The sequence below is a fragment of the Mus caroli genome, unplaced genomic scaffold, assembly GCF_978045245.1.
Source record: "Mus caroli unplaced genomic scaffold, Mus_caroli_1 scaffold_6, whole genome shotgun sequence".
Lineage (NCBI taxonomy): Eukaryota > Metazoa > Chordata > Mammalia > Rodentia > Muridae > Mus > Mus caroli.
The window spans coordinates 81,417,772-81,434,401 of record NW_028227261.1 but is presented as its reverse complement, the minus strand read 5'-3'; the positions used below and the strand labels follow the sequence as shown (position 1 = coordinate 81,434,401).

The following is a 16,630-nucleotide window of genomic DNA, read 5'->3' as shown; positions in this document are numbered from 1 at the left end:
ATTTTATTTATGTGTATGAATGTTTGCTTGCATATATGTATGAATGTGCACCATGTGTATTCTTGGTGCTGTGGAGGTCAGAAGATGGCATTAGACCCTTTGGAACATGAGTTCCAGGTGGTTGTGAGCCACTGTGTTGGGGCTGGGCAACAAACCTTGGTCCTCTGCAAGAGCAGCAAGTGCATTTAACAGTTTATCCCTCTCTGCAGCCTCTGAAGTAGTATTTCAAATTGATATGTAGTAATTATGAGTGTTTTTATGGTGTAGTATGATATTTTCAAATGCTTATACCATGCTTGGAAGGGGAAATCTGTCATTTAAGAGCTACATTACTTTTTTCATGTTAGACATATTAAAATCCTGTCTGTGTTGTGTTGGGACTGGAGAAATGGCTCAGCGGATAAGAGAACTGACTCTTCTTCCTGAGGTCCTGAGTTCAACTCCCAGCAACCACATGGTGGTTCACAACCAACTGTAATGGGAGTTGATGCTCTCTTGTGTGTCTGAAGACAGCTACAGTGTACTCATATACATAAAATAAGTAAAATCTAAAAAACCCCATAAAATTCTGTCTGTGACTTTGAAATAATTTAGTTAATTTTTGCCAAACATAGTTATTATAGGATATTGTAAGTTAGTCGTTGTTAGTGTGAAATAAGCAGGAAGATAAGAAAGTGTTTGGTGCATATAGTGTCTCAGGTTTTTGGAACTGGTGGAACTGGTTAGTTCTGAGTCTCCACTGAGGGATTGGCTAGTACGGGTGTTCTTAATCTCACTTTTGACTTGAACAGGAAGTTTGAACAGTTACTTGCTGTATATTTGGCAACTGTATTTCAAATACGTGCCAGATTGAAATTCTTAAAATTAAGTGATTTTGTATGTATAAATGTAATTCTGGGTAAATAGTTTTGAAAAGATCAACCTTTTTGACATATATATTTCTTTTTAAGGATTAGTGCTTGGGCTGATTTTTAGTAATTGTTCTAAGAACATTAGAATTGAAGTGTATTTTACAAACCATATGAAGTGTTGTTTTAAGTGACTACCTTTATGTTGCTCTTTAGGCTTCTTCCCCAGTAGCTCCCAAGGCTGTGATGCATTTCTCCGGCACAAGATGACCCTCATTTCCCCCTCAGTGCTGAAGAAGTATGGCATTCCCTTTGACAAGGTTAGCGTCTCTCTGACTTTATAAGTCGATTGCTCATATCATAGGATTTGTGTTTAGAAAAGTTCAAAATGGCAAAACGTGGTCTTGGATTATTAAATAATACTTATGAAGGGTGAAGAGAAATTTAAACTCCTGTTCTATAACATCAATAATTAATTTAAATCATAATTAAATATTTTAAAATGTTTTTACTCAGGTTTATATATGTTTAATTTTTTGTTGGAGTATTTCATACATAAATATAATATGCACCCACTATTCTTCCCATCCAGATTTTTCCCTACCCCATGGTCACTTTTTTCTCCAAATAGAATGCCCTTTCTTTCTTTCTTTTTTTTTTTTTAAACTCACAGTGTCGACTTAGTAATACTTCTATGTGCATGGCTGTAGAACCATGTACCAGAGGATGAAGAGATTCTTGGGGGGGCCACAGTTAAAATAAAAAAAAAACTAACTAAAAACAAAACAAAACAGCAGACATCAGTTGCCAGTAGCTCCTACGGTAGAACTTCACGATCTCCTTTTCCATCCATACTAATTTGGTGGCTTGAATGATCTTGTGCAGTTTTTGTATATACAATTACAGCTGCTCTGAGCTCATGTATGAAATGGTATTGTCATGTCTGGCAGATATGTTTTTCTGCAGATATTTTCTATCTCTGGCTCTTATCTTTCTGTCCTCTCTTCCATAATGACTCTGAAGCTTTGTGGGGAGGGGATATGGTATAGATACTCTGAGCTGACTCAGTCAAGTCAGTACAAGTCAGTGATGGTGTCCCTGGAAGCCAGAAGAGGCCATCAGATTCCCTACATAGAGTTAAAGGTGGTTGTGGGTCCCACAGCATGGTGCTAAGAACTTGACTCAGGTCCTCTGAAAGCGTAGCATTTTATTTATAGCACATTTTCTATACACATTTTTAGGTTGGTAGGTGTTTAGACTGCTTTTTTTTTTTCCCTAGGCATTATGAATACCACAGCAAGGAACAGAGAGGAACAAATATTTCTGTAGTAAGCTGTAGATTCCACTGAGGATATACCAGATATGCTGTTAACTGGGTTGTATTATATATCTATTTCTAGCTTTTTGAGTTACCTCCTTACTGATTTTCATATTCGCTTCTACCAGCTTATACTTTTTCCAAAGTGTATAAAGATACTTCTTTCCTCACAGCCTGGCAGATTTGTTGTCATTAATGGAGGTAAGATGAGTTTCAAACTAGTTTCAGTTTTCATTTCTCTGATGGGTAAGGATATTAGACTTTTAAAAAATAAAATATTTCACAGTCATTTTTACTTCTTTTTTTTGAGAACTTTGTTTACTTTCATGTGCCAGTTTTTGTTTTTTGTTCTGTTTGCTTTATAGAAGTTTTTTAGTTTTACTAGATCCCATTTGATAGTTTCAGTTTGTCTGAATACTGTGCTACTACATTCAGTTAGTCTGAATGCCTGTATTGTTCAGAAAGTTTTTTTTGTTGGTTTTGTGTGTGTGTGTGTGTGTGTGTGTATTTTCGAGATAGTGTTTCTCTGTGTAGCCTTGGCTGTCCTGGAATTTACTCTGTAGATCAGGTTGGTCTCGAACTCAGAGATCTGTCTGCCTCTGCCTCCTAATTGCTGGGATTAAAGGCGTGAGCCACCACTGCCTGACTCAGAAAGCTCTTTCATTTCCCTATAAATTAAATTACATTTCCTATTAAATCATGGTGTCTAGTCTTATTTTGAAGTTTTTTATGTATGGCTGTTGACTTTTGTGTATGGTCGAAATTAATATATAATTTCATTCTTCTAAGTGTACATATCAAGTTTGACTGGTACTATCTGTTGAAGATGCTGTCTTTTCTCCAATTTACTTCTGACCTCTTTGTTAATAGCTTTAGTAATGTGGGCTCATATCTGGCTCTCAATTTTATTCCATTGATCAATGTGTTTATGCCATTGTTGTACTGTTTTTTGGTTTTTTGAGACAGGGTTTCTTTGTATAGCCCTGGCTGTCCTGCAACTCACTTTGTAGACCAGGCTGGCCTTGAACTCAGAAATCCGCCTGCCTCTGCCTCCCGAGTGCTGGGATTAAAGGCGTGTGCCCGGCTTATTGTACTGTTTTTATTACCATAACTCTATAGTATAATTTGAATTCAATGATGGTAAAGCTTCTAGCAGTGCTTTTATTGTTTAATGTTATTTTGGCTAGTTCTTTTAATCCTATGGGATAGGAAGGAATGATGTGACGTTCAGGAAGAACCTTTGAAGTGAGAAGGAATGGACCTAAGTCATGTTTGTGGGAAGCCTCAGAGAGCTGGGTGGGCCTTGTGGCATGGGGAAGGGAAAGTCCATGAAGTATCTCAAGGAGGGGTCCCACAGGTTGGATAGGAGGAGAACTCGCTCCTTTGAAATAAGAAGGAGCTACAGCCCAGAATAACAAAGTTCCCAGTGTTACCTTCTTTTAGGGGCAAAGCTTCGTTTAAAATAGGATTTTTCATTCAGCTTGATGTGATAATCTGGCCTTCTTTAAATTGGGCCAGTAATGTAGTTGCAGGATATTTCACAATCAACAACTAACAAGGCCAAGATGGCCGTTAGATTGCAGGCTATACTTCTATATTTATATACTTTGACTGCAAAATATTTGAATACACATCTCTACATGATTCATTTACTTCCCAAAATTTTAGAACTGGAATATCAAGAGAATTATTCCCCTTTCGTCAGTAACTTCAAACACAACATTACTTGGGCTTTGTTTCAAATGTTTGAGAGGAATCTTTGGGCAGTGAGAACTGGATGGTGAAAACAATTTTTTCATTTTAAGATTTTATAAATTCTTCGCTTTCTTATTTGTTAAAAAACATACTAAATAATAGTTGGTATCTTTTCTAGGATTGGCAATTTTGTCCCACACTATTATTCTCTTGGTTCTCATTTCACATTGTTTATTTATTCATTCTTTAGCCAACTATAGTTGCTGTTCAGGACTGGAAATCATGGTAGATATCTTATGTTTGTTCTAATGGTAATTTTTTTTATCCAAAAGTATATGCTTACCATTATTAGTAGACTTATCATCAAGAATATATGGAAGCAGCAGTAATGATAAATACAATATCACAAATGGGAGAGGTTTGGGGTCATAAGACTTGCAGAACATAGGTGGCAATAGTGAATCCTTTTTCTTTGTTGTATCTGCGGATGAGATGTTCACATTCAATTCTGTGATCGCTGTTTGCATTGTGGTCCATAGATTGAACTCAAGTTATCAGGCACTATTAACCACTGAAATTAAATAACATCTAGAACTTCTGTTATTTTAAAACAGTTGTGATATTTTAACAGGTTTTTTTTTTATTTAAAAAAAGAAAATGTAAATGTATATTATTAAATTATTTGGAAAGTTATTGAACATTCTGTCTCCTCAAACTCCACAGATCACCCAGGAGGCTGGAGAGTTTATGATCACTTTTCCTTATGGATATCATGCTGGTTTTAATCATGGTTTCAATTGTGCTGAGTCTACAAATTTTGCTACAGTCAGATGGATTGACTATGGAAAGGTTGCTAAGTTGGTAAGTATCTCCTGACAAGTGAAGCGTGTGTAGTATGCACCTAAGGAGCATGTGTGGCAGTCGTGTTCCCCATTCACACTGTGCCTCTCACTACGTTAGTTTTTGCTAGGCTAGCTACATTTACTTTTCATACGACGAATGGACACTCATTACTGAATTTGTCTATTTTGAGATTGTTATAGGACATTTTATTCTGCCGGTATTTTTTTTCTGTCCGTGCTTACTTTCACTCTCAAAGCTGCCATTTGGATTTCCTGCAGCATTTTTCTTGGCTGTGTGTAAAATGAGATTTGGACTTCTCATTAAAGTTGAGTCAGTTGTTTAGAAAACAGCAGGTTCTAGAAGGAAGTTACTAGATAAATTTAGAACTGTTGGTTATTGAGAAAGTATAGTGAAAAGAAATTAAGGCTTCCTTAATGTAAAATTATACTTCTTAATGGTAGTAACAGTGGAAAACATATTTTATATTTTAACGATAAACTTGGTATAAAGATTTGTTTGTAGTTTTAGTTTTAAAACTCTGTATTTGTTTTAGTTCATATAAACAATAACATTAAACTTAAATAAAGTTTTGTTTATAGTTTTAGTTTTAAAAACACTTTTATTTCATGTACTGTGTATTTTCATCTGCAACAGTTTTTCTCGAATTGAATTGCTTTCACCTTGAGGCATTAAAACAGATATCTTCGAAACAATTGATGATATTACCCTTTCCTATGGCTTTTAGGGAGAAGCAAACTGGGAGAGGGTTGGTCTTAGTGAAACTATTTCAAAGTATATGAAGTTGACATAGTCAGGGTGAAAATGATAAATGAAGCTTATAGGCCTTTTCCTAGCTATGTCATGGTACAAGTGACTGTTCATCCTACTCTGAGTAAGATTGTATGTAGGACCATTTCATGAACTTAGGGAAAATCACTCTTAAGTTCTTTACAGGTGTAATAGAAGATTGTATAACATTAAAATACATAAAAAGTTCTACTCTTTGGCAACTCAGGAAATATTTGAATGAATTCTTGTTAAAGGTTTGTTTTGGTTCTTTGACAGGGTCCTGCATATACTTGTGTGATTGTATTTTGGTCATTTAGCCTTCAGAACCTCTTTACATCCTTTTCTAACTCCTACTGAATCCTGTCTTTTTCTCAACAAGTTCCCATCTGATTTTCTATATTTCTGTTACTGTCTTATCTAGTTTGTTAGCTACATAGTAATTGGAATTGTATGAGAATGTTTGGTGTTATTCAGTCAAGCACAGGCAAGTTTGCACGACTACACAAGTGAAGAAAATGATTAGTGCCTATTTCTGAGGGGCTGCTTACGAAGGCATAAAACTGAACTAGTTCCTACTAAGCAGCATCATTCTTTGTCTAGTGAGAAATAGGACATTCAGCATGTATATCTTGGCCTGTAGCATCAATGCTTGCATTGAGGTCAGCCTTTTTTTTTAATTAATACAATTTATTTTAAAATATACAGCTCAGTATTGACTCTTTTTTTTTAAAGATTTATTTATTTATTTCATGTATTTGAGTACACTGTCGCTGTCTTCAGACACACCTGAAGAGGGCATCAGATCTCATTAGATGGTTGTGACCCACCATGTGGTTGCTGGGAATTGAACTCAGGACCTCTGGAAGAGCAGTCAGTGCTCTTAACTGCTGAGCCATCTCTCCAGTGCCAGTATTGACATTTTTTAAGTCATCAAAATAATCTATAATAGTTAAATGCCTCTTAAATATACATGATATCTTCTGATGCTAAAAGTAATATGTACTCAACCAGTTTTTAAAATCTGTTAGGAACATTAAACAGGATAGAAGTAGAAGAGAAAATCTCTTATGAAGTCCTTTATGAAAGGAAATTGTGACAGGTTCCTGATTAGACAGAAACTGTTCCATCTCCAAGGGATAATATGTAGTCTAATTGTGACTTCACAGTTTTGGGTAGTGTTCCTTCTGTTTCTATTTTGTGGAATAGTTTGAGGAGTATTGGAATTAGGTCTTCTTTGAAGGTCTGATAGAATTCTTCACTAAACCCATCTGGTCCTGGGCTTTTTTTGGTTGGGAGACTTTTGATGACTGCTTCTATTTCTTTAGGGGTAATGGGACTCTTTAGATGGTTTATCTTATCCTGACTTAATTTAGGTATTTGTGATCTTTCTAGAAATACCTGTTCAGTGCTTGCATTGAAATGAAATGCTTTCTTCTGTGTTGAAATCTTGCCATAAACATGCAGTTGTACTGTGATGTTATGTTTTTTGCATCTTTAAATTTAGCAGAATAAAGTAAGCTATTTTAGATATTTGGATCGTCAGAAAAATGGCCTAGTGCTTGTTTATTACAGGCTTCAAAACTATTGGGTCGAATTGACCAAAATAAGACATTTCTTGTTTATTGTCATTGGCAATGAGATCATTTTTCTACATTTTTGTAGTAGGAGTGGACAGCCACCAGTGAAGAATTGTGGATGTTGGTTTACCTTAGAACCTTAGCTGGCTGAGGTGTTACAGAAGTGGACCTAAGCCCAAGTTTTCTATTCTTGGTAGATATGATATGTATATTCAGGAAAGTAATTTATTTTTCAACAAAATTAGAAAGTCCTCTTTAAAGATTTGCTGTAATGGGAGAAATCATATGCATGTGAAATCACTCATTATATATTACTTCTTTATTTGGTTTTGAACACTTTTTTTTTTTGTTTAGTTTGTTGGGCACATAACTATTGATACATATATATTAAGCTAGCTAATTTAAAATGTTCCACATGTCCTATGTAGGTATTTCCCCTCACTCTACTCTTCCTATGGGCCAGGTGACATGGTTTTGCTTTGAGCATTTGCTTTGAGTGGTAGCAAAAGCTTTTAGGTGGTATAGAGGTGGGCGTTAAAACCTCAAAGCCAGTGACATACCTCTTAATCATTCTTAAATGATTGTACCAAGTGCAGTCCAAGCATTCAAATATGAATGAACCATTGCTCGCTAAATTTAATTCTGTAGAGTTGTAAGAGTAGGGTCTTTTCCTTGCTAATTGACTGGGTCCATCCAGTATACAGTTAATCCAGGACAAACAACATTCAAGACTATATATATATATATATATTTGTTTGCTTGTCTTTTTCATTTTTTAAAAAAAATGGATATTTTCTTTATTTACATTTCAAATGTTATCCCCCCTTTCCTGGTTACCCCCCCAAAAAAAACAAACCCTATTCCATCCTCCCTCCCCTTGCTTCTATGAGGGTGTTCCCCACCCCCCACCCATTCACTCCTACCTCTCTGCCCTTACATTCCCTTACACTGGGGCACTGAGCCTTCACAGGACCAGGAGCATCTTCTCCCATTGATGCCTGACAGGGCTGTCCTATGTTACATATGCTGCAGTCATGGGTCCCTTCATGTGTACTCCTTGGTTGGTGGTTTAGTCCCTGGGAGCTCTGGGGGGTCTGGTTGGTTGATATTGTTGTTCTTCTTTATCGAGTTGCAAACCCCTCCAGCTCCTTCAGTCCTTTCTCTAACTCTTCCATTGGGGACCCCATGCTCAGTCCAGTGTTTGGCTGTGAGCATCCACTTCTGCAGTTGTCAGACACTGGCAGAGTCTCTTGGGGACAGCTATATCAGGCTCCTGTCAGCATACATTTTTTTTTCATATAAGGCAGTACACAGATTTTAGAGACTTGGATGACTGCATCTTAGATGCTAACCTAATCATTTGCCTACAAATGAGTACAAATTAGCAAATGATGAGTAATAATTGAGAATCTGCTTTGCCTAAGTAACTGGTGTCTGCTTAAAAACAGGAACTTAACTTTTAATAGACAGTTTTTAAAGTTTAAGTAGTTTATCACCTCAGGATTATGATTTCTATTCTTAGTCAATTATTTTTCTTGTACTAAAATGTGATGTGAGTTTCTTTTAGACTGTTTTTTGTCTATATTTTTGATATATCTAAGATAGATCACCTCATTAATTTTTAATATTATATATAGCTTTTAGCCATTTGAAATTGTGTTTTAGGCACAAATTTACCTGTTTAGCTCATTACTGATATAATGTATGTGTTAGTTATGGATTGAAGTCAACAGGCTTTTAGCTTTGTTAGTCTTATTATTTGTTTCTTTGAATTTTTTCTAAATGGTAGAACTCATGACCCGTAGGTGCTTTTGAGTAAAGCTTTATGTTACTTTGTAAACAGACTGCTGCTTCCTCACAGCTATACAAGGACTTGGGGCTCCTCCATATGGCTTGAGTGTAATGTAAGTGTGTGGTAAATAGTCTCTGGACATAGAACAATAATGGATGAGTGTATATAACATGAGTGTTCTGAATCTTCTTTATAACATATAACATTTATATAAATCAAATTCATACACTCTAAAACATGTAACCTCACATTATTTCAAATTTCTAATTTGATGTCTGAGAAAGGAATTATTACAAAAGGCTATTTTTAATGAAAAGCTCCTAACCATTTTCTTTGGAGATTCTTGATTATAAGCTATCAAGTTTGGTTGGTAGAGAAATCTGTCACTACTATATATGGCTTGTTGAAAGAGAGAAAAGCTACATTTACTGAGACTGTGCTTGATTTATGTTGTTGCCAATCTGGAGACCAGAGGTGAGAGTAGAGGGTACTGCTTGGGTCCAATACTCCTTCCCCTGTCCCTTCTGCTGTTGTAGTGATTTCTGATGATATTTTATTGGTTTCCACTGAAATTAATAGTGACCTGTAGGTATGCAGTGAAGAAAACTTCATTCTTAAGGTCTGGCTTTGGTTGAAGGTTCTAAGTTCTGCAGCTTGCTGGAGCAGGAACTTGGCCCTCTTGTTCTTCACAGGTTTCCTGTTTTTGATGATTTATTTCACTACCTAAACTTGGTTATCTTGGATCTTGGTCTATAGACTGACCTTGAACTCAGAGATCCGAATTCGTCTTCTGAATGCTGGGATTGAAGGCATGTACTACCATGCCTGGACGTAAGCTTTTCTTTACTTGGAACTTACTCAATATCAGCCTGGCCTTGAACTAAGAAATCTGCTTGCCCATGTCTCCTGGGAATAAAGGCATGTACTATGCATAGACATAAGTTGTTCTTTAATTCCTTTAATCCCCTATGCCACAAGATCTGGATCACAGGTGTGCCCTATATTTCCAGATTACAGTTCATTCCATACATTTCATGCAGGTTGACTTCAGACAATAGCCATCACAATCCATCCCTTGTCTATTTGACACACAATAGTATTTTCTAATGTTCAAATGAGAGCATTAACCAGGTCATAACAATGCCTAACTTGTTTAACTGCAATGATATAAATAATAAGCTTAGGTGAGTGGTATCTTTCCCTGTGTACACTATTCCCTTAACTTCGTTTATTATTCTGGAACAGAGGCTCCATTCCACTTCCTCGTACTCCTTTAGCCTTTGGTCATACATTTTGTATTTTTCCTTTTTCAATTTGCCACATAAGAATGAACCACAGGGCATGCTAAGTTGTTTCTAGATCTCTAAATCTCTTTATTTTAGCCTAAGGCAGAAGACTCTTTAGACAAAGGCAAAAATTAGCCACATTCTTCACCAAAATACCAGAAGGACAATCTCTAGGCATTATGCTAAAATTCTCCTCGGAAACCTCTTGGTCCAGGTCCCCACATTTTAAATCACCCTCAGTACCACTGTGTTCCATACTTCTATGAGTATGACCCACTAAGCTCTTCTAAAAGCATTCTACTGCTTTCGTTTTTTTTTTCAATTTTTTATTAGATATTTTCTTCATTTACATTTCAAATGCTATCCCAAAAGTCCCCTATACCCTCCCCCCACCCTGCTTCCCTACCCACCCACTCCCACTTCTTGGCCCTGGAGTTCCCCAGTACTGGGGCATATAAAGTTTGCAAGACCAAGGGGCCTGTCTTCCCAATGATGGCCAACTAGACCATCTTCTGCTACATATGCAGCTAGAGACACGAGCTCTAGGGGTACTGGTTAGTTCTCTACTGCTTTCTTAGAGTCCCCAAATCCACATTCCTCCAAATATAAGCATGGTCAGGACTATCACAGCAATACCACAATCTCTGTCTTAGTTATTCAAACCAACAGAGCTTATAAAATAAAACATAGTGCTCCAGAGCAACAGAACCTCATATTTAACAGGGTTATCCTACTCAACGAGGTGTTTATGTAGTTTTTCATGATTTTCTTAATGTAAGGTATGATTCTCATAAAATATACATAGTTCCCTGTAGGCTTTTCCTGGCAGCTAAGCCATCTTTGATTGCTAAGTGCTCAGTCTGCTCTGGCAAAGGTACTGGGCTGCATATATGTGTAAGAATATATGGGAAAGGATTTTCTGAGAAATGCTCTTCAGATCTTGCTCTTACAAATCTAACATTCAGTCAGCTGTAACCAAGCTAATAATGTGCTTTCAGATTATTTATAACTATATACTCATTCTTTTTATGTACGATGTACTTAATATATTCAGAATTATCTGCCCTTGAAGAAAAGCATACTTAGCTCGCTGAAGTTTTGTGCTTTTGGGGATTCCATGGTGTAATCCTTATTTTGCTTTTGTGTGCATGCATGTCCCTGACTCAGAATAATGTATGTGTATGTGAATTGTGATGACCAAGTCTAAGACCATTCATTAGAAGCAGTGAGATGTTGAAGGCAGTACCCTCTTCCCTCACATACGTATGAATGACATTCTGCACTGCTCTGAGTCAGTAGGGATAGCAAAACTATTTTCTGCCTTAGAAGACAAGTTCCTTATTACTTGTCATTACCATATTGGCTATGCTGTTCAGTATAAAAAGAGAATGTCTTTATTCAGGGTTACGAGGACGAATCAGAATCATTTATATTAAACTACTCTTAGATATTAACAGGAAGACCAAAAGTCTTGGGAATATATGAGAGCCTCTCTTTCGTAAAGGACACTAAGAATTCGCCTTTTCTCTTTTATGTTACATAGAAATTATACATTTTCCTTGTCTTTAGGGCGCCTTCCTGAAAGGCTTTTAGTAATTGCATGTGCAAAGCTTTAATATCTGTAGAATATAGTGTTTGTTGACTTAATTTAGTAATCTTCATTGCTTTAAAAAAAAAAAAACAAAGAGTAATTTAGAATATAATGTTGTTATAACCCTGGTAAAGATTTGAAAATATGTGACAATGTATCAATTGAAGCCAAACATTGCTGCATATTTCAAATAACTGCATTAAATTTTGTAGCATTCCTTTGTGGAAAAATGGAGCCTATGAATATTTCATTGTATCTATAGTGGTGCTGCATCATGTCTAGGCTAAATCAAAGAGCTAACTCATAGGTTTTGATTTCATTATTTCATGTGGTAGGATGAAGTGTCATATATAGGATGATGATGATCCTCACATGAAATAAAACCTGGCAGCTGTTAAATAGAGCTTTGTCTTGTATTTAATCTTGAGTGTTTGAAAACATTTGTGAAAGTCTTTTGTGTTGCTAATATGGCAGTTGTAAACATTGTGATTATCTTAAAGAGAAACAGTTTTTAACTGTACTGATTGTTTTCAGAGACAATCATGTCTTCCCTGTATCTTTAGAAACGGCACTTATTTCAATGCGCAGAGTGAGAGACTTGCCATGTCATGATGGATTGTGTTGTCTTAGGAGAGAGTGCAGTAGTTGGTGACACTTTATTTTGAGGTGATCTTATTAAAAGTAACTATTGCATACTGTGTGTCTGAGTCTTGAAAATTGAACTACAGATCTGAAAATATTTTCTGACAAGATTCAGAATCATTAGGTTACTAATTTAAAGTAATTCTAACATTTGAATCCTTAGGCATTTGAATAAATGTGAATAGATATGGTAGAAATATTTAAAATTAATTTGGAATTTATTTCAAATGTGAAAATTTCCTAGAATTAATGCCAGGGTATGGATTCATTCTATTTTATATTTCAGTCTTTTTTTAAATGAAAATAAATTAAGCCAGTTAAAGCATTCTTCCAGCAAAGTCTTCAGTCTCGGGCAGTCTTTGTTCAAAGACTCAAGTATCATTTTTAAAGTGAATTCCTAGCTTTTAATTTTATTTGCTTCGATTTCTAGCTGGTAAGGTTAAAATCTCCTTAGGCAGCTTGGCCATTGTTTTGCTCGTGGGGGTTTACCATGCTAATACTGAACTTAGTGTGGGTACCGAATAGGCATTATGAACTACAACTCAGAACTTGTGAATTCAGGTTGTCCTCTTGCCTCAGACCCAGGAGTAACTAGTTTTTACATATGTTTGGCATTGACTTCTTATTGTGTCATAAAATGTTAGTTTAATGTTTATCTGTTCTTACTACATGTAAAGGAAAGAAAATCCAGACGGCCTTGCATTTGTTCATTTAACAGTTCTTTCTCCCTGTTCCTCTTCTTCCCTGTGTTGGGCTCAAACCCATTACCTTGGACCTATTAGAGGTCTACTATTAAGTTACACCACCAGCCTCCAGATCTATTTGTCTTAAAGTTTTCCATATTTTGTGTTATGTAGTTGTAGCTTTTTAAGTCCATATTTAGTAACTAAGTAACTAATGCAGTTATTTACAAAGATAAATGGAAAATACACCTCACAGAATTTAAGACAATGTCAGTATTTAAGCCAAGGCAGGTTTACCACTTGACCACTAAACCTACTTCATAACCCCCGCCAGACTCCTCACTTCCTATTTAAGAACTCAAAACAACATTCTCATTTCAAAGTTGATGTCACATCTAGTCACACTGAGTCTTTATCATAAAGAAATGGGGCAAAGTGGGCATAACTATCCAGTTAGTCCCTCTGCAGAAGCGCTTCAAAATGAAGAAGCAGCTTCCTGAACTGTGGGGAATGAGAGCTGGGGCAGGAGTGCATGCTCTGGCGTTGTCGCCTTGTAGGCCCTCCCCAGTACACGGTTTTATTTTATTGTCTGTGTCTGTATATGCTGTTTTCATACAGTGCTCCACTCCTAAGGATCAGAGCCTTGAACAGATTGCGAGAGATCTGTAAATAAATTATAGCCAGTTCACAAAAGATAGCAGTTCAATTTGATGATGCAGACATTTGGTAAGTAGCAAATGAAATTTTCATTTAATAAATAAAATCTATAGGAAATATAAATGGTAACATGAATATTTCTTACATAATTTAGAATCATCTTTTCAGCATAACCAAATAAGACCAATAATATCCCCCAAGAGAGTGTTAGATTAGGAAAAGAAGTAGGAGGAGAACCCATAGTTCCAGAGGACTAGAAAGAGACGCTGTGTAGCAGTGATTCAAACTACTGTGGAATCATGAGTTTGAAAACAAAAATAATGAGATAGTATAATATATAATTCCCGTCGTCTTGATGTAATTTACAACATCTAATACAGATTTTGAATATAAATGGGTAGTAAGCGCTTAATACATATCCTAGCAAAAGCCTAAAAGCAATTCAAAATTTACAAAAAAAGAATAAATATTCTTTCTAAACATAGTTACAAAGCATATATATATATATATATATATATATATTTTTTTTTTTTTTTTTTTTTTTTTTTTTAGACAGGGTTTCTCTGTTTAGCCCTGGCTGTCCTGAAACTCACTTTGTAGACCAGGCTGGCCTCGAACTTGGAAATCCTCCTGCCTCTGCCTCCTGAGTACTGGGATTAAAGGCGTGCGCCACCACGCCCGGCCACAAAGCATAATTTTGTTTTAATTTCTTAAAATATAGTGTTTTGGGGATGTATATATATGTGTGTATAAGATTTTGTGTATGTGTGTGTGTGCACACACTTTTGTGTTTGTATGTATATTTACTTGTTTGTTCATATGTATATGTATGTGATGTAAATAAGTATGCTTTGTGTGTGTGTATATATATATATATATATATGTGTGTGTGTGTGTGTGTGTGTGTGTGTGTGTGTGTGTATGAATGCACATGTATGTGATTGTATGTTTGGGTTTGTGTGACCAGCATCTTTATATTCTGAGATTTAGGAGGCCTATAAAACTCTTTTATTTATACACACACACACACACACACACACACACACACACACACACACACGATAGATAGTAGTTTTGTTACTTGAAATCTATCTTTTTAAATTTTGCTTTCTTTTCTATATATTAATGCTGTCTCTGCTTCTGTCTTCCCTTGATCACTCTCAGAATAGTTTTATCTCTGCTGCTTTTGACTTAATATGTTTTAAAGTGTTATTTTTAAGTCTTATGTTTCAGAAGTCAGTACAAAATATTATATAGTAAGTGCATATTAGATCAAAATATTCACAGAATAACGTGACATAAAAATTGAAAACTTCCATGACTTTACAGTAGGTAACAGAGAGTATGGATTTTTCAAAGCAAGTGCATTCTCGCCAGTCCCCACTGCTTCATTATGGAAATATTTGACATCTCCCATACCTGGGCCTGCTCACTGTATTTATCTACTGTAAGTGCCTAACTAATTCTGTGTCATTTACTGCTCAAGATTCTAAAACTGTTCAATCTTAGTAAATTATTTTGACATATGTAACTTAATTCTTTGAGAATTAGAATGAAAATTGGATATTAATGTATAATGCCAGTGATAATACTAAGAATTGAACTATAGAAGATCTCTGCTGAATATTCATGGTAAGACTTGATCAATAATTGTTTTCTGTCCAAGCTTCAAGAAGGTTAATGTTGAGAATTCAAACACATCAATTATTTTTTCCTAGAATTTCTGACAGAGCTCTACATGAAGGAATTTGAGGGTAATGAGTCTGTACAGGAACTTGTCCATTTTCTGAATGGGGTTTGTATTTCTGACCTGAGAATGAATGTATTTAGTGAAGGCTTAGAATCCTGCTACTATTGAAATGCACCTCTACTTCTTTTTATTAAATTAAGTATTTATTTGTTTATTTAGGCCCATGGTCTTATATATTCCAGGCTGTCCTTGAACTACCTGTGTAGTTGAGGTTAACCTTTATCTTGTGATCCCCAGGCTTGAATTTTTACCTAGACCTTTACCCCGTGAGTGATGGAATTATAGGTATGAGGTACCATTCCTAGTACTAGAACAGAGCAAGGAAATGATTTCATCCAAGGCCAGTATAGTGAACAAGTGATTTTCTTTGGACTGTCTACAGGAGTATAGGTGACTCATTGGCAACTTATCAGCCAACTCATCCCAGCCTTGGGGATGCAACCCCTGAAGGCTTCTTCCTTAAGGCTTCTTGTGTAAGTTGCTAGAAACTGGGTCAGTAGGAGCAGTTCCTCTCCTTGGTTACTTGGTTACTGCTTTTGTAACTTATTGGATGAGCCTTGTGATAATTTTCTGAGCCTTGTAAGTTTGCTTACTTCTTGTGTCTTAGCAACTTCTCTCTCTCTCTCTCTCTCTCTCTCTCTCTCTCTCTCTCTCTCTCTCTTTAGGAAGCAGTGCATCAGTTCAGAGGAGATGAATATAGACTTTCCCCTAAGTTACAGTGTTTCTTTCTCAAATTGCTTTCTAGCTCTTTCATTTGTTTTCTTCTGACTGCAGATACTATTATTGATATGCTCAGTGACTTGTATTGAAGACAGTTAGGCACATTGATCTCTATGACAAGGAAATATGACAGTGTCATTGTTGGAGTCATATATTGGAAGTGCTGAGTGTTAGACATGAAGAACCACACTTTATTCTAAAGTTAAAACAGTGCTGAAAATTTAAGATCATATTTGAGAGAAGTTAAAGTAATTTCTGTGACAGTAGATTGTTTAGAAATGGTATAGTTAGAGAAGCTCTTTATATTTGTTTTGCCAAAATCCAAGGTCTGTTTGAAACTACAGCAATGTTGGGAGAAGTAACGGATGCAGTGGATACTTTACTGGCAGGTTTAACAACAGATCATGTCATACTCAGTGTGTACGGCTTGGGGAGCTGC

The 16,630-nt window shown here is 36.0% G+C and overlaps 1 protein-coding gene across 5 annotated transcripts in view; it reads left to right on the top strand.

Annotated features, from left to right (window-relative positions):
- Positions 1-16,630, top strand: part of Kdm4c (lysine demethylase 4C) — a 171,142-nt gene that overhangs the window by 62,772 nt on the left and 91,740 nt on the right. For all 5 annotated transcript variants that reach the window (XR_015047363.1, XM_021160558.2, XM_029475965.2 and 2 more), the window contains 2 exons: positions 1,065-1,168; positions 4,585-4,722. Coding sequence is in view for 4 of the 5 variants with exons in the window: in XM_021160558.2 (XP_021016217.1) it covers positions 1,065-1,168; positions 4,585-4,722 (242 nt within the window). In the remaining variant the exon portion in view is untranslated. The remainder of the gene's footprint in view (positions 1-1,064; positions 1,169-4,584; positions 4,723-16,630) is intronic.